Source organism: Myzus persicae, unplaced genomic scaffold (assembly GCF_001856785.1).
Source record: "Myzus persicae strain clone G006 unplaced genomic scaffold, MPER_G0061.0, whole genome shotgun sequence".
NCBI classification, from domain to species: Eukaryota; Metazoa; Arthropoda; class Insecta; order Hemiptera; family Aphididae; genus Myzus; species Myzus persicae.
The window spans coordinates 95,783-115,176 of record NW_019103878.1 but is presented as its reverse complement, the minus strand read 5'-3'; the positions used below and the strand labels follow the sequence as shown (position 1 = coordinate 115,176).

Sequence of the window (19,394 nt, the reverse complement as noted above, 5' to 3'; positions counted from 1 at the left end):
AGGGTTATTCAAAACAAATCATCACCCTATGCTTCCTCGGTCAGCGGATCTTACGCCGTATGATTATCATTATTTTAGGGATGGGTTAAAGAGATACTGTAGCTGTGTACATAGTACACTATTATTGTCAACTACGGGAAAACTAGAAAAAAATATCGGAGCAATTAGAGCGGATCTGCATGGAAATATGGAATGAATTTGAGTTCCGACTAGACTTAGTTTTATTGTGACCAAGGGAAGCCACATAAAACATATTTTATAGGTAGCATTAAATAGTAATGAAATCTTAGAAATTTATTTTATGTGTTTAATGTAACGCATATATTACTCTAAACCTAAAAAATAAAAACATATTAAAAGCAATTGCAATCAGATGAATGATGTAGAAAAACCATTTATAGTGTAAAATAAAAACATATATTGTTGTTGGTTATTCCAGGTTTCGCAGAAATAATTGTTGTGTAGCGATGGACAACAATATAAAGTAATAATATAATTCATTCATTCATTTTTTCGCAGTACCTACCTATGAGGAGAATAAATTATTACATATATTACGTCGACCATGTCACAAAATATACTAAGCTATACTAAAAATAAAAAGAGATATTTACAAATTACGATTGCAAAATATTAAATAATATTATGCTTATTTTAGAATAACAAATACAAACTTAGGTCAGCTAGGTCTACTTATTTTATCATTTATATTAGATTTTTAACGACAAGGGGCCAGGGGGGGCTTTTAATTCTATTTTGTATTTTTGATTTCTTTAGCCCATGTAGGCTGTAACCGCTAAATCCTATAGACACCCATGATTTCGTTCGCAATAACAACAATAACAACGATAACAATAATCACGACGATCGTAAAAACACGATATTAATGTCGTAATAATATTATCGTTATTACTATTACCGAGAAAAAGCGGCGTTGCCCACCGACCCGTCTAAACTTTTGCATGTAAACTTTTCCACGAGAGGGGTGGTCGTTCGGCGAGCGTTTTCCACCCTCGCTGTCTCCAACCACCCCTCGCATATAATAGTAATAATATTACAATATACCTCCGCATTAGCCCTGGACAATATTATTACATATACGATCGTAAAAATAACGATATTGTCGGTAGTGCGGTTACGAGCTGCAGCAGCAGCTGATGGTCTGGCTCGGAAATCCACACGGTCGAGGTGTTTAGTGAGAGGGGGGGAAGCTAGGGGGCACCTGTGCGCGGTAGAAACCGCATCTCCGAGACCAGCGGTATATTTTTTACGGTAAGCCGGCAACACTGTCGCGCGGCGACGACGGCGGATCGCTGGCCGCTGCTGCAGTCGCCGCCGCCGCCGCGTACCATATTGATTATTTTCCAGGTCATATTTCGTCCCGACCAATGAGCTGACATTTTCCCCGACGCTCGCCGTCCGTCACCGCCGCCGTACACCGGTGCCGAGCGTGCGCGTACCGAACGCTTGAGCGCGCCGCGCGGCCGTGCGTGCGCGCGCGCGCGAGTGCACCGGCGCGCGGCAGTGTGCGTGTGCGAGCGTTACGGCGACGACGACCGTGTGTTGTTGTAGACTGTAGTGCGCGTTCACGTTTCTCCCCGCTCGCTCGCTCTCTGCGTGCGTGTGCGCGACCGTATCCTCTCGCTCTCGCTATATCCAGTCCCCCGGCACCCACCAGCCCGTCCACCATACACCGCGCCGCACTCTCGCTCGCTCGCTCATTCGCACCGAACGTGAGCGCTGCCGGTGGTGGGGGGGTCGTGCGACGTCAGTGAACGCGCGCAGGCACCGCACGTCCGATCTCGGCGGAATTTATCGCGTACTCCTCCGTGGCGGACGCCGATAACGCGTCGTTTTGTTAACAATTTTTTTTTTTACGTTTTTGAAAAACGCGTACGCGCGCACGTAATCAGAATAATAATAAAAAAATCGTACACACACGCAGACGCGCAATCTCAACTAAAACGACTGCAACAATAATACGACATAATGCCCATTCTGCGCCGGGTACGTTCGCTTCGCATGTCTCTAAAACAGCTAACGATTAATGATAATAATATCAATATATTGTGATAAAAAATCAAAAAGAATTCATAATAATTTCGCACGGGCCACAGCGATCGTGTTAAGGTATTATAAAATTTCGTGCGGCCGTGACATAATAATATTACAATAATATTATATAATATAATATAAATTTATATTATATATTAAATCTCGTCTACGTTCGGTGTGTGCGCCAGCCGAGCCGCTTGGAAAGACGACGACGACGGCAAAGCCAGCCACGACGAAGAGGCGACATCCGCTTCTCGACTCCGGCGAAAAATATTATTATTAATTTTTATCATAATCGCGAAAAATGCAGCGGCGGTCGGCGCGTACGAACGGCGCCGTTGTGGAAACGCCGCGGCGGCGACGATCGTAGTGCGTTCGCGCCGTGTGCGTGTGCGTGCGTGCGTACGTGTGCCGCGCGCGCGTAGGCAGTGTGCGTGCGTGTGTGTGCGCCGCCGTCGGTGTGCGCCCGCGCCGGTGTGTGTCGGTGTGTGTGTGTGCGTGTCAGTGTGCGTGCGCGTGTGTGTGTGTGTGTGTGTGCGACGGCGGCGTTCGTACGGACGCGACGCGCCTTGGGTGAGAGCCGCTCGCAATAATAATATAGCAATCGCGCGTACCGGATAACGTAATAACAATAACGACGACGGCGGCGGCGGCAGTGCAGCAGCAGCACCTCCACACGGTCGCCGCGGCAGCAGCAGCAGATTGGAGCGGCTGCTGTTAGATGCAGGTGGCCACTTTGTTCCGCGAGTCGGCCAATCTACTCGGTGCCGCTATGGAACCCGGTTCGTCGACGGACAGCAATTCGCCCTCTCTGAAGCAACAGCAACAGCAGCAGCAGCAGCAGCAACAACAACAACAGTAAGCACCGAGCTTTACGGTTTTTTTAAAAAAAAAAATGTATTTTTAATTTTTCCATTTCGTCGTTTTTTTCACGAAATTTTCTACCTGCCTATTTTTTCCGCGCATATTATCACATCTCACGGCCAACAATTATCATCATTATCATCATTATTTTTATCATTGTCATCGCTGTATTATCATCACACCACTCATTGCCGGGGGAGGGGGTAAAATCGTAGTGATACGCGTTAATATTTTTAAAACAACTCTACACGCTAACGCCCCCGCCTAGGGGGGGAGGTGGTCGATGTTGATGAGGATGAGGAGGCGGCGGTGGCGGCGGCGGCGGCGGCGAAGACAAAGACTGGTTACCTACACGGTTTTCCGTTTTTCCGAGCTGGTGTTTGTTCGTGTGTGTCGTATGTCTGTTTGTTGGGGGAGGGGACCGAACTCTGATGGGGGGGTGTGCATGTGTGTGTGTGTGTTTTTTTGCGAGTACTCGAGAGTCGAGACCGATAGTTGTGCGGTCGGTGTTGGCGTGTGTAGTTTATTTTTTACCGTTTTTAAAATAATATAATATAAATATATTATATGCATATTTTTTTTCCCCACCGGATACGGCTCTTCGGCTTGTCGTGTGTGCGTGCATACGGTACGTGTGTGTGCGCCCGTCCGTACGTGTGCGTGTGCGTGTGTACGTGAATGTGTACGCGAGTGTGCAAACTGCAAAGCACACGCGCCAGCCGCCCGATTATACACGGCCGTTTGTCGGTGTGTGAGTGAGTGTTCGAGTAAGTGACTAGTAAGTGTGTGTGTGTGTGTGTGTGTGAAAAATATAACGCGACGACTATTATAATGTACACGGTTACCTACGATTTACCCGCACGCACACGTAATCGACGACCCACCGGGGCAGGTAGTGCTTATACGCATAATAATAATAAATAATAATAATATTTTACCTAGGTAACGTTGTAATAATGTCGTGTACACGTATATTGTAGTGTACAGTCTAAAATAATAGTCCGTCGATCGGGGTGCACTTGGGCAGTCGCTGGCCAGCACGATAACGCGATAATCAGGTGCTTGCGCTTCTGCTTCGGCAGTGGTTCTTTACGAAAACCACTCGACACGGATTTTGGTAAAGTTGTGCGTCTGGTTTTTTATTTTGGGGTGAGCAAAACTCCTCGCCGTTCATCGTCATCGGCCGTTTTTGTGTAGGTTTAATGCTGTGCCATCGGTTTTTTACCTACGTGTAGATGTCTATGTTGCAAAATATTGGTAGGTATACGTTTTATACCTTTTTTTTTAAGTACGGTGTTTGATAACCATTTTAAAAAAAAATTCATGTTTCGTTATCAGTATATAACATTATGTCAGATTGGTGTATCTTATCTTCATAAATAATTATTTATGTATTTCAGCACACCATTCCTACTAAAACAGTTACCTATACAATGTGTAACAATATTATTATAAGTATTGGAAGGCACTTAGAATATATATCAGCGTTTTAATCATACCATAGCTGTTATATTATATTATAAACATGTACATGTATACTAATACTACCTGTTCCTGTTAATATATTATATTTAGATTATGGTCACACTTTTTGTCTGTTAAACAATAAACGGTTAATGTCTTATTTGATTAAAGTATAAACTTGATAGGTAAGATGCTTCTTAACATGAATGATAAAACAATCCAACATTAATTAATATTTACTTAACAAAATTGTATTGATGTTTAGCACCTAACTATTTGTTTAAAAGAGTATAAATAAATGTTAGTTTTGGTGTAGGTAAATAGTACCTTCTTTAAAAATATATTCCTTCCTTTACCTATAGCTGCTTAGTTAACAAGTGTATTTAGTCCAAAATAAGTAATGCAAAGCTTTATGTCAATAACCCAAACATTTTGGATAAAATAATCACAGATAAAGATTTCTTAGTTCTATTCAAACACTATGGTGAATGAAGTACTCATGCAATTTGATCATGTTATAAACACCAATTTATCAAACATAGGAAGAATAGGTGTTGCCATAAAAGTAAAAAAATTTAATTTTCTAGTTAGTATCACAAATTAACATTCATTGCACATTAAATAGGCCATAATATGTGGTTGGGGTAATATTGTATTTGAAATGTACAATCAGGTACCTATGGAGATGAATTTAGTATAATGTCTATTTCTTTTTTAATCATTAACTACTCATTAAGTATTAATATTTAATTCAATTGAGAATTATATTTCACTTATTGTTAATAAATAGGTTCCTATGTCAAAGGTAACCTTGAATTAATGTGTATTAAACTGGCAAGCCTCTTACTAACTAAATTTACAATTTTTTTATAACTGAAATTGTGTGAGTTTATTCTTGGAATTTTCAAGTAATCTCTATAGTAGGTAACAAGTAATTGATAGTATTTGTATTATAAATACTGTTTTGGTTTTGAAACATAACAATTATATTGTACGTATTCATATAATAATAATTTTTGGTAGGTACCTTATGTTCAGATTAAAAAACTAATTTGTGAGCTTAAATTCCACATATTTGTCAATTTTTCTTATTTTTTAATCAATAGGTATTTTAACCCAATTTTTTTATAAAGTTGTTGACATCTCATCAACTAATGAAACACATATCTGGGTATCTATTACCTGCCTACATATTTCTCATTAAGTTCTCTAATTTTAACACCATGCTAACATTTATTAGATACAATTTTAGAAATATAAATAGATACCATACATAGTTTACAATTTAATCAACTTTAATTCAAAAATGGCTGGAAAGTGTATATTATATGATTGGCGTTATTGTAAATGTCAACATATTTATGTCTATTTTAATGATGAGTATTAAAATGTAAATCCATTGTAAGGTATTTGTTTAAATAACCGATAAGTATGATATCTTTAGTTCATGGTTGTGAAAGAAAAGTAGCTAATTGTATATACATATACATTTTGCTAATCTATAGGGTTTTTTGTAAGTAGTACACTAATGAATTGAATGTCTTAATGTTTATCTCTTAATGAAAACATTTTACTGATGTTTAATACATCTATTGAATGATTTATTATAAAACTTAGATAATAAATTAAACAAACAGAATCCACCTCATATATTTTGTGTAGCATGTTCATTTTTCTGCTATAAGTAGGAAGATCATATAGTGTGACAATCGTAGACAATTTTTAATTTGTATAGGTATCTATAGTTGACTATTTATATAAATTAAAACAATTAAAAAAAAAAACATTACTTAATTGTCTATTATGTATTTTACTAATTATTTTTATACTAATTATTCCAGTTAGTATCAGTTTTCTAACAAAACAAAAAAAATTGATAAGCACGGATTAGGTAGTTTTCTACTATCATAATTTGTTCTAATTGAATTCCCCATTAATTAATGAAGTTTAATAATGACATTTTTAAGAGATGTCCATTAGCAAGGAAAATGTAAATATTGATATTATTATTTAATTTGTTTGTTTATTCAATATAATATAATTTAATGGTGTTTTTTTTTTTTAATGACAAAGTTTGAGCTGAATTTTTTGTTTATCTATTAATGGATGTTTACCACTTTTTGGATTTTTCTTATTTTGCATAAATTATACCATATTGTGTTAAAGTATATTTCATTTAAATATTAGGTAACTAATAAATACAAGGGGACAAACTATTTTAAAGAATAATGGTTTGTATTTTGGACTTTCAGAACATTTAGGTATTTACATTTTCTTCAAAAGTATATTTTATATCTTATACTCAATCAAAATATTTATTAGGTATAAGTATATTATAATGTACTTATATCACCTATACAAGATTCAAATTATATTTTTATCATTCCACCCTAGATATTATTCATCCATGTCATGTTAGGAAATATATAAATATATTTTGTATTTCACTATGACTATGTAAATTACTTTGAATAAACAGATTCAAATTGTAACTGTTAGCTATACTGTTTATGATTATACCTACTGCAGCTTATTAAGTTGAAAAAAGAGATTAATCTAAAATAGTTAAATTTCATTCAAGATGTGGCATATTAATTATGTATCTTTCTTTCTACAGCATTTTTATGTGTATATAATATATGTAAATATGCATTGTTATTAAATAATTGTAATTCTTCAATAATTTAATGTGTGGTTTTGGTCCAAAAACATAACAATTTATTTTGCTTGATAATTACTTATAATTTAGTATGAAAGATTTTAAATACTTAAAAGGTACCTACCAAATTAATATTTGATATGAATACATTTTAAGTATTTTGAAGCCAAACTTAACCAACCTAATCACAATCAATCATGTGAATAATTAAATTAAGTTTCTGTACAACACAAAAATGACTATACATATTTGACAAAATTTGGTTTATTTTAATGGGTAAAATGAATGAATAATCTAGAAGGTATAACACTTCTATATGTTTATATTATATAAATTGTCATTTAAAGAGCCATCTTGCCATAATCATAACCTATGTAAATATTGGTACCTATCATACTTAACTCAGTATTAAATACTTGAGACTGGGATTGTTAATGATAATTGTAAGCTACTTTAGTTAGTTAAACAAAAAACAAATAAAATTGAATAACTTAAAATCACTTTTTATTGCGATGTTTTGGCAAAGTGAATTACAAAGTTCATTGATAAAATATTATTTGTCTTCATTAAATACAAATAAAGTTTTTATTGCAGGTACTTAATTGAGAAATTGACTAATTCCCTCTATACAGAATATAAAAATCAATTCATTCAGAATATAATGTAAACTAAAATACTACACAAGTGGTAACTAAACAAAAAGTCAGAACAATTTTAAATGAACAAGTTAAGTTATTGTACAAATTTATGTACATTTTTGAATTAAATTAAATTAAACATATTACGTGTAATCCTGTATTTGGTATTTTTTTTTAATGAATTACTAGAATATAATAAAAAAATTATAAATCCAATAAGATTATAAAGATTACTAGAATGCTCTCAGCTTTGTGTTACTCTGTTTGCAAATAGTGTAGCCATATTACAAAACTTTTTAAAATAATTTAGTTTAGATTTGGTGCCTACATGGTATAAGTATATTATGTAACAAAATTGAATTTTTTCATTAAATAATAATAAAATTACAAATATTTAAAAATTATTTAATATCGTTCAGTATTTTAAAAATATATTATAATATGAGACAATGTCAATACTTACTTATATATTTTATTAGATATGTTAGATAGATAGGTAAAATATTTATTTATTGCATGAAAATAGAAAAAGTTTATTATATTTCGATGTTAAGTATTTAAAAATATTGTACCTACTTAATTTGAGTTATTATAGATTTGTCAAGGAGAAAAAAAAGTAGTCAACATTAAGTGTTTCAATTTATTCACTTTTCGATGTTAGTGTTTGCAAGTATCTACCGAGTGCATGTGCGACTAGAATTCCAAAAACGAGTTCCAATTTTTTATCTTTCGTTTGCACATTTTATTTTTCAAACCGGGTTGGATCGACTTGCTGGTCGTGGTCAAGGTTGGAGGGGTTGGGTTGTAGTGTAACGAATTGATACAAGATGTGTGTATAATACAGCCAGACTTTCTGTTTTCGAGCGGACTCCGTGCCGAATAAAAATACCTACCTATCTGATATGTGAATAATTCTACGTTTTTTAAAATTCTTATCGCGTTCAATACAGTCATAATAATATATTATTTTATCATCCAAATAATAATAATAGTATTAGTACCTATTATAATATTATATTATTGCGTTCCTGAAAAATGTTTCGTGCGATCGAATGTGGTGTGCCCGCATCGACCGACACGTTCATGCGCGTGCGCGTAACGCATCGCCATGGTGTGGCGCAAGTTGGAGGCTACTACTATGGCGAATGCACACATGCACACACGCACACTAATTATTATCGTTTACACGTCACACGACTGCGATATCGCCACATCATTAGTTTTGTTCGCTTTCGACGCTATTTCTCTCGGTGACAGTTCGCCACCTAACGACCAGAAACCAACGATTTAATACACATGTTATCGGTTGACAATATGAGACGGACGACGTTCCCCGGTCTTGTTTTTTACACCATCGCGGGGGAGACAACAAATTTACATAAAAAATAAAAATAATATCCGTCTGATTTTCATCATCGTCGCATAATTATTATTATCGCCATGTTTTCGAGACGCGGTGACCCGTTCTTATACGATATAATAATATTATTATTATGTATACATCGTCGCATCTCTATGTACATAATTTATTATTGTTATTATGTCATCCTCGCTCAGAGAATAATAATATCTTCATTATCTTCTGTTTTGTTTAACCGTGCTCCTCTCCCCCTTCCACTTCCATCTATCTTGCTATCTGTACAGAGTAAAGGCTTAACCTAATGTTGATATTATTATTGTTGTTGTTGTTATGTTGTTGTTGTAGATGCACAGTACCGTGTCCCTTCAAAGATTTTGTGCTACCACAGTAATAACGTGCTAGTTTCCCGGGCGGTTTTAAAATCAATTAGCCTCAAAGATTATAGTAACGAATTCAGCGTATTACAGGAGACGTGTGTGTGGTTCTAATAATAGGAATAATAAGTTGACGATGTTATAATATTCTGAACGCGCGATGGAGTTTTTGGGTGTGTGCAAAATGTCAGCGTCTCTTGTTGACGGCGAAACGCGAAATGCTTGTACAGGATGTGCGTATGTCCCTCGGTGTTCCGGATTTTCAAGTGGCGGGGACTATGGAAACTCCATCACCCCGCCACCGAAAAGAGCTCCCGAACGCCGTAGGATACCACCATCATATACACACAGCTTTCAAAAAAAAAAAAATTAATCAATAAACTTCCTCGATTATACACCACCACACCCCCACCACTACAACCACTCACCAGCAGGGATGATTTAAACTACACATTTGCCATATACGCATGTATTGCGTTTTTGGTTTTAATAAAAATACATTTTACCTAATCAAATATAATATGTTGTCGTCGTGTCGTCTGTCAATTGAGCCGATTGACCTGTACCGATTATATACTTGAAATACGTGAAAAAAACCGATTAATTATAGGTAGGTAACCTACCTATATAATCCCTTGGCGTTTATTGGCGCTATGTTGTTAATTAATAAATAACATTTTTTTTTCTAATACGTTTTATACATAATATGGTTGGTCCTTAGCTCATAACGATTGTACTTAACCTCTACATGACCGTTACTAATATAAACAATATTCAATGTCGTGTTGATTTTATATACACAGGTACAACTTTTATTTATTTAAAAATAATCGTTTTTAATGGCTATCTATTAGATTTTAAGAGTTAATTAACAATTTTCAGTACTGGAAACTTACTTTAATTCATTATGAAATACATATTCTGCAGGATGGAGGTTTTTATAGGGTTCGTTATTAAATTATTGATGTTTTAATTGTATTTTTTTTTAATATTTAGTTTACCCTTAATTACCTGTTATATTTAAAAACCAAAACAAGTTTAGTCTAGTTAGTTTACGTACAGTAGGTATTAATAATAAGACAGCGTGGTGTATACAACAGTTCGAGGTACTTTATATAGTTTATACATCTATATAGGTGCGTTTAAAAAACTTTTTCACTTTGCAAACTTTACTGCAACACGGTGTACCAATAAAACTCTTTACAATATTTCTAACGGTTGTTTCAGTTTGACGTATAATATTATGTATTGTGTCGCTATATATAATACCGTAGTAGACTCGATTGTATATTCGTTTCAAATATTGTGATGTTATTTTTATTTTATCGCCGGACAACGAAAAACAATGAAATATTTCGCTGTTGAGTGTGGACCTTTAGGAATGCACACGGATATTTTTTTTTTTTAAATATCCCATACCCTCCAAAATAATATTAAGTTCAACGACCATTGTATAAACCCCGGTGGCGGTGGCGTTCAGTTCTCTACGACCTCTGTTCCTGCAGCCCTGTGCACGTATCCTGACCAGGTTGCCTGTTGTGTTGGCCGGAATCATAAATCAATACACCCTGCCGCGCGCGCCGCCGCCGCCACCCAGTTCGCTAATCTCCCTCTTTCTTATTCTCCCCTCCCCCACGGTCCCGCCTACCCCATGACCCATCATATACCCGACGCCGCCCCTCCCCACCACTTCTGCACAACTCTTTCCCTCATCCCCTAATCACTCCCACCATTACACGTATGGACGTCCCGCGTGCGCAAAACTCTAACTCGCTTAACGTTGGAACCGGTACGAAGTTTTGATCAAACGAAACCCAACGGGACGATCCTATTACAGTATTACGATATGGTATAATTGTTGTCGGGCAGGTACCTGCGTCTAGTACCGTAACTTTTGCGTATTATTGCCATGGAAATGGATAGATAGAGTCGGTACCGTCCAACTTATGTTTTAATATAACGAAGCCACCTATGGGAACATCCCCTCCCGAGCACACCTAATTTCGTTCAACCCGCCGTGCGAAACCATCGCTACACAGTATACGTACATCCGCAGTACTGTGTTCGGGAATTGATTCCACTCGATTCACAGAATTTTATTTTATAATAAATATTAATTCACAAATTTGGACTCGAGTCTGTGTTGTACATTAAGTCTTACAATTCAGTTCAGATGACTGATGAGAAGTACTAAAACAAAAAATAAAGCATTATTCCCCATGACCTATAACGTAAAAGTTATCTATCGACGTGTGAACGGAAAGCTATCATTCTGCTGCAATGCTACTGGGGTAGAGTCCATTCCATAATATTATATAATCGACCGTGGGTATGAACTTTTGAATAAAAAAAACTACTTAATGCGTGTTTATGATAATCGTCGTTAGGTACGTTCTCTAGGCGTTGGAGTAATACGCATATTATTACCTTAGTTCTTCCGTCAAAATATTCTCGGAAATAATATAACACACGGTCAACACCTACCTACCCGCAATAATGTGCTCGATGCTCGTTTCACGCTCAAATCGACCGTATTTCTTCGTGTTATTATTTATTCAACGAGTTTCGTTTCAATATTTAATTTGTCCCTTTTTAATGCAGCAATTCCGTTTCTTAATACTATTTTTTCAGTTGTATTGACTTGACGTACTAAATAATAATATTCAATATTCGAATGTGGACTACAGTAACAAGAATTTTATTAAATCCTTTTTCTTAAAACGAAATATTAAATTCAATGTAAACTTGTCGTATTATTTGTTATTGTCGTTATATACATAACATTATTAGATTGTAGGCAGTTTTAACTTGTATTTATTAGGTAAAACATAATTCATGATATTCTCGATGTATCAAAACTATTTCTAGATATACACAATAATTGGATGCTTGTATTTATTACACAATCTTTGTTAATAGTACATGATAACATATGTAATACGTCATGTTATGAATTAAAATTTAAAAATAGCCTACACAATAGTTTTGTTATTTGTCCATGTCTTGAAATTATTGTGTACAAAGCAAATATAAGTTTCTTAATATAAATAAGGTTTTCCCTGGTTAATAATTGTACTTAAAAAGTAAAAAGTAACAACTAACTAGTATTGCTTTTAATACTTTGTAGTAGGTAATTAACTTTTAATTAAATTCTAGTACAAGCATTTAAAAACTATTTTGTTTAAGTTTTAATGCTATAGTTGAGTTTATAATTGAATAACTCATTTTTATTCAGGGCTGTTATATGAATGCTATTAATTTTCCATTAAATTTGAATTAGAAATAATCACATCGTTTTCACACACCTATTTTAGTGATCCGCCCGACTTACATTGGTTCATTTTTACCTCTTATCTTTTCATAATAGTTTAATTATTGTAATTAATTGGTTGGTTTTAAAATGTTTGCAGATCTAATAATTATGGTAATTGTGATGTTGTTAACAATGGACCTCAGCCAGCATCTTCTGTAAAACAAGAATCTGCCTGTGCAGATGATGGATATGAAACTAGTGGTGGTGGTACCGATGCTGAACAAGCTGCAGCAAAACATTCGGCCGCAGTAGCCGTTGCAGCAGCTACTGCTGCTGCTGCAGCAGCAGCAGCTCAGCATCATAATAATATTATGAACCAGTTACCTCCGATGCATCATCATCAACAACAACATATGAATACACACATGCATCCACATCACCATGGTCATGCTCATCATCATCATCAAATGAACAACATGCAACAACACCAGATTAAGTATGATATGCCTGATGATCCATATAGTTTTGTTGATGAAGAAATGCAGCATCATGGTCAACAAAACTTACAATACACTGAAGAAATGATTCTACAACACATGCCAAAGAAGCGAGGCAGGAAGAAAAAATTCAAACCTGAGGATCAGATGAGGTAAACTAATATATGATCTGTATTAATATTATTTTTTGTTATTATTAGATGCATATTTAAGACATATAAATTATTAAATTATGTTTAGTTTGCAATGCTTAAACCCTGATCAAGCATTTGGATTGATGCAACATATGTTGCCAAAAGATAAACTTTTGACAAATCCTTCCAAGGTATACAAGGAAAGAAAAAAACATGACCGTTTTAATGGTATGCCTGAAGAAGAGGTATCAAAGCGTACTTTACCTGACCATCTAACCAATAATTTAGATATTGTAATTGTGAGTAGAGTATTTTTTTGTTGTTATTTTATTATTACTGCTGTTTTATATAAATTAAATTAATTTTTAATTTATCTTAAACATTTTCAGATTGGTATCAATCCTGGTTTATTTGCTGCTTATAAAGGTCATCATTATGCAGGTCCTGGAAATCATTTCTGTAAGTAAATACATAGTATTCTAAATAAGTTAGACATTTATGTATGCTATATTACCAACTTATTTTATTTTACATTCATAGGGAAATGTTTATACCTATCTGGTCTTACACCAGAACCCATGACTGCTGATGATGATTATAAACTTCTTCAAAATGGTATTGGGTTTACCAATATGGTGGAACGAGCTACAAAAGGTAGTGCTGATCTCACAAGAAAAGAAATTAAAGAAGGTTTGTTTTCTATAATTTATTTAATAATGTTTTTAATTTTGTAGATATCAATTATTTTATGTTTCTTATTGCTATATATATATATTACTATACAGTCTTTCACAATAACTCAAAAAAACTTGACAACTCACTTTTTTTTACTCTCCTTGAGGTTAGGTTAAATTTGAATTAAATATCTCAAATACTTTATACCTTGAAGAGTTTTTTTTATCTCCCTTCAAATTCAAGTGATGTACTGTATTTTATTACATCAATATTATCCATATTATCTCAATCAATATCCAATATCTTCTATTATTTTTTTAATTTGAAGTTATATTATCTAATACATGTATAATTATTGCAAGTAACTAAATTTAACTTTCATAAGTATCTCTTGAAAATATTATAGATCGATTTAGAATCATTTTTCCACTTCATTATTTTATACTATCTATTTACTTTTGAATGTTAAAGTATTTGATTAAAACTTCTTTGACAATCAATATTATGTTTATTATGATTTAAATTTTTTATTATTTACCCTTATATTTCTTCTCTACTTCATAAACAACAAGCAGCACCAATTCAATAAGAATAAAATATTTTTCAATTCAATTTTAACAATTTCTTATTATTTTTTTCACTTTAGGAAGTCAAATTCTTCTCGAAAAGCTACAACGATTTAAACCAAAAATTGCAGTATTTAATGGAAAACTTATTTTTGAAGTGTTTTCTGGGAAAAAAGATTTTACATTTGGTCGTCAACCAGAACTCGTAGATGGAACAAATACGGTAAACTTTTATTTATTTACTATTAATACTTGGTATTTATATCATAACTGTCAACTTTATTTTGAATGTATCTTTTATTTTAAGAAATAGGTTAACAATTTATTTTCCTAAATTAATCAGTTCTTTCTGTTGCATCATGCTATCATGTATAACAAATACAATAATCTTTTATAGTAAAGCATAATTTTAACAAAAATATTTGATGTTTCAAGTATTATAAAAATAATTTTAAACTAGTGTTTTAAAATAATCAAACAAATAGATACCACATATTTCAGCAACTTTGCATGTCGTCATCATCAGTACTGGACATAGATATTAGCATTGGTGATGTCCACATTGTTATTGCATTAAGTATTAAGTTGTATAGTAGATCGTATTGTGTTGTGGATAGGGTCCTATTAGTTTCATGTTATAAATAAAAACCAATTATTAAAATAATTTCCACCAATATTTTGTGTATGTTCTTACATTTACACACTGAAGATTGTAACTTAATTTATGAAGTAAATTAATCATTTAGAATTTAATTACATTACTATTGAGTATATTTTATATTTCTTATGTTTTATATCACATAAATTAATACATTTTTTTTTTTACCATTTTTATAGTATATGTGGGTAATGCCATCATCTAGTGCCCGTTGTGCACAATTGCCACGAGCAGCTGATAAAGTACCATTTTATGCAGCGTTGAAGAAGTTTCGAGATTATTTAAATGGTCTGGTGGCCGAAATTGATGACAGTGAAGTGGTATTCTCATTTACTAAATTAAAAAATTATTATGAGCCAGATATCAAAGAAGAACCTAAAGATGAAGTGCCATCAGTGTATTTCAACAATTATAATTCTGTAGTTGAAAACCAAGAAACATTAGAAAATATTGCCGATGTTAAGGATGAACCACCTGTGGTTCAAAAGAAAAAACGAGGGCGACCGAAGAAAATAAAAACTAAAGATGGAATACCTGAAGAAGTGAAAGTCAAACGCCCTAAACCTCAGGTAGTAGAAGAACGAGAAGGAATGCCTAAAAAGAAAAGAGGCCGGCCAAAAAAAATTAAGCCTGACCCAAATCAGTTACCACCAACAAATAATGTTGTGCCACCAGTTTTGTCTTGTGAACACAGTAACCCATCAACTCAATTATCTAATTGTTTCTCTCCACCAATTCAGTCTCCGATGAACTTGTCACAGTTATATGGAGGAAATAATGTTATAAATAATATATATAACAACCAAAGCTCTTCACATTCACCAATATCTAATAGTGGCGGTGGTGGTGGAAGTGGAGGTGGCGGTGGTGGTGGCAGTAGTGGTGGAAACAACAATGCGAATTTTCACCATCATCGTTCGCCGATTCAATCTCAACAACATAGGTATTCACAGTCACCACAAGCTCCATCCTTCACACATTCTGATTTGTCATCAGAAATCAGTGCAGCTATCTCTTCAGAACATAATTTAGGATCACGATCTCCAGCATCACCCAGTTTGGGTCCCCCCGATTTTGAGCCACCAGCTAGCCTGTTGGCCGAAGATAATAGTCCTCACAGCAGTCAACATAGTGGCGGTGTAACCAAAGAAGATCTAATTGGCGTTGACCAACACTCTAGACCATCACAAATGGAATGTCAGTTTAATAATTCAATCGGTGGATCACAGCAACCACAAAAAACGAATACAAAGATGGATATGCATCATTATCCTCAATCGCATGGATATGATGAATATTCAGGCAATGTAGAATCTGTAGCAGGATCTCCGGCCTATCCTCCAGCAGAATCTCCAGTATATCCTCCACCACCAACTGGATATCCTCAACAACAACAACAACAACAGCAGCAGCAGCAGCAACAACAACAACATCCACACCAACAAAAGATAACAAATAATCAAGATGTTACAGCAAAAAGTTTGTCAGGCTTGGAATCTTTGGTTGAACAAATTCCTAACATGAATGATAGTGATGTACAGCATGGTGGACATCACCATCATCATCATCAGTATATGGATGAATCAAATTCAGGCTACATGCCCAATGATTACTCTTGTTCCCCCTCTTTAAATTATTCTTATTCGTCATCGCCTTGTGCACCCCAAGGAAATATGAACAACTTTTCAGTAAGTTCGTTAACAAATGGGGCAAATCATCATCATCAACAAGCCACAATGTCTCAACCTTCGACATTCTCTGTTAGCAATCTTACATCTTCATCGTACCCACCGCCACCACCTACAATAAATTATAATCATCATCATTCGGGTGGTGTTATGATGGACATGGATAGACTACAACAACAGTATCAACAGCCATACAACAATCAGTATGCCAGCTCAATGCAATTTAATGGGGGATTAGGACCACCTGGAAATGGATATTCACATAACACTCACAACATACACATGCCAACTCCAAATTTCCCTTATCCACCTCAAAACTCCATGTCTTATGGTAACAACAATAGTGGTAATGGAGTTTCACCTTATATCCAATCGAGTGGTGGGTATTTGTCTGTAAACCGTATGGATATTGGATATGGTGGTGGTAACTATTAAACTCGCGGAAACGCTGTAAAAAGACTGCGATATTTTCTCTGATATTTTTTCAACCATCGCATTGTATTAATCTCTTTTATCAATTGTTTATAATAATATTATTTGTAAATATTATAATACTTGGTTATATATTCAGGGAACGGTTCATTGACGACTTGTATGCAACTATGAGAATAGTTTGAGTTATTATCTCATGATATTTATCTTTTATCAATCATATTACATTTTTTTCATATCCTGAATTCGATTTAATAACATGTAAATACTCTTATTTTACTTTCATATTTTTATTTAATAAATTTGAGTAAAAAAAAATACGCCGAAGTTACCACAGAGTATTAAATTTACTAACTTCGTATACAATGGCACACTAGATTCTTATGATAAATTTATATTTTTCTCTTTTTATGAAAATTCTACCTTAAAAAAAAAAATAATCTGTTAAATAAAACTATTCTCTATTTGTTCGGCGATATCGTAATTTTGCGATTTTAACTCGAATTTGTTCAATGTCATCTTTTTGCTCAACCAATATTATTGTTATATTATTAGAGTAATACAATATTTTCACGTTACCAATATTTATCCTCCTAAGTATTTTTTGTTTTCGTGTACATTGGTATATTATTTGTTCAAATGGTTCGTGGGTTCCTATCAGTTGATTTATGATTTGTCCGAAAGTATTGTGATTATTATATACATTTTGACTGGGTTTGTGCAATTAAATCAGTTACCTCCGGTTCGTTTAGATTATATTGGTCCAAGAACCGCCAAATTCATAATATATATATATATATATAAAATAAAATGTTATATAGATAGAATACATCAAATTATTAAATTTGACTTAGATTGGACATTCCAAAAAAAAAATAAAAAAATGGAACTTCTTGTTAACAAATGTATGTAATAAATCATAATAAAGGTTTGATACAAAAATCACTGTGTTTCACAACTGTTTCACTTTTAAATAATTTTAAAATGTGCAAGAATTATTTTATTTCAACACAATAATTTTACCCCAGCATATATCCAATTTCAACTGATAATATTATTGCGAAACTCCAAAACGATCACACTTTATTCTAATTATATTATTAAATTAACTTAGGAAAATAACAACTTCTAAGATCTATATTTAATTAATAAGTATAATGTTCTATAATCGCATTCTGAAACTGCATAGATCATATATGTCAGTTATTATTTATTTAACACTTTTTCATTCGATTTCTATGTTTAGTTTACACCATTAGTAGAATTTTAAGTGTATATTATAAAATAGAACTTAACTAATAACATAAGAGGAGCAAATATAATAGCATAGTAAGAGTATTATATATACCATCTGTATTGAGAAGACATTTTGCTTATTGAATGAACATCATTTGATTTTAAATGTGCTTAAATGAAAAATAATACTCATTTCTATTAAATTTTTAAAGATTTCGTTAAAATGTAATGTTTGTATGATGCATGGGTATATTTAGGGGGGTGTGGGGACTTAACAACCGTCCTGTGGAAATCTTATAATCCTCCCTCCAGAATTTTAATCCATCTAAATTAAATGTTGCAAATTTACAAATTTAATTTTACAAATCCATTGATAAACAAAATCTCAGTTTTATGTATCTAAAATTATTTATTAATTAATTAATTTTTATTTGTTTTTATTAATATGTAATAAAAAAAATTGAAATTGTCAAACCATGTTTTATGTGTCAAATTAAATGAAGGATAAAAAATATTCAATGTACATTTATATTAACATCAAAATGAATCTTCTCCAATCTCTATTCATTTATTATTTTCTCCGTTACCATTTTGCGAAAATAACAAAACAATCCCTATTATATTCTTTCATTGTTCTTTGTTATACTTATATAATATATATACATACTTATATATATATATATGTATTTAATTATTTAAAGAAACATTTATGAGAGTAGACTTGATATTATAATTTGCTTGTAGTAAAATTATATTTAATTTGTTTTTATTATTATGATTATTATTATTATACCAATTATTTCAATAGCACTTAAAATATGTTATAATTATTTTTTGTTTG

At 33.4% G+C, this 19,394-nt stretch overlaps 1 protein-coding gene across 1 annotated transcript; it reads left to right on the top strand.

The window, feature by feature from the left end:
* The first annotated feature begins 1,531 nt into the window (after positions 1-1,531).
* Positions 1,532-18,780, top strand: LOC111035782. Its single transcript, XM_022317556.1, has 7 exons — positions 1,532-2,913; positions 12,825-13,316; positions 13,405-13,597; positions 13,688-13,757; positions 13,839-13,988; positions 14,620-14,762; positions 15,377-18,780. Exons 1-7 carry the CDS (start codon positions 2,777-2,779, stop codon positions 17,318-17,320), a joined length of 3,129 nt encoding a protein of 1,042 aa, XP_022173248.1. The 5' UTR covers positions 1,532-2,776; the 3' UTR covers positions 17,321-18,780.
* The last annotated feature ends 614 nt before the right edge of the window (positions 18,781-19,394 follow it).

Coding starts and splice junctions, on each gene's coding strand:
- LOC111035782 (XM_022317556.1), top strand. CDS start 2,777: ATGCAGGTGGCCACTTTGTTCCGCGAGTCGGCCAATCTACTCGGTGCC. Junction 13,317..13,404: donor AAACCTGAGGATCAGATGAG/GTAAACTAATAT, acceptor AATTATGTTTAG/TTTGCAATGCTTAAACCCTG. Junction 13,598..13,687: donor ATAATTTAGATATTGTAATT/GTGAGTAGAGTA, acceptor AAACATTTTCAG/ATTGGTATCAATCCTGGTTT.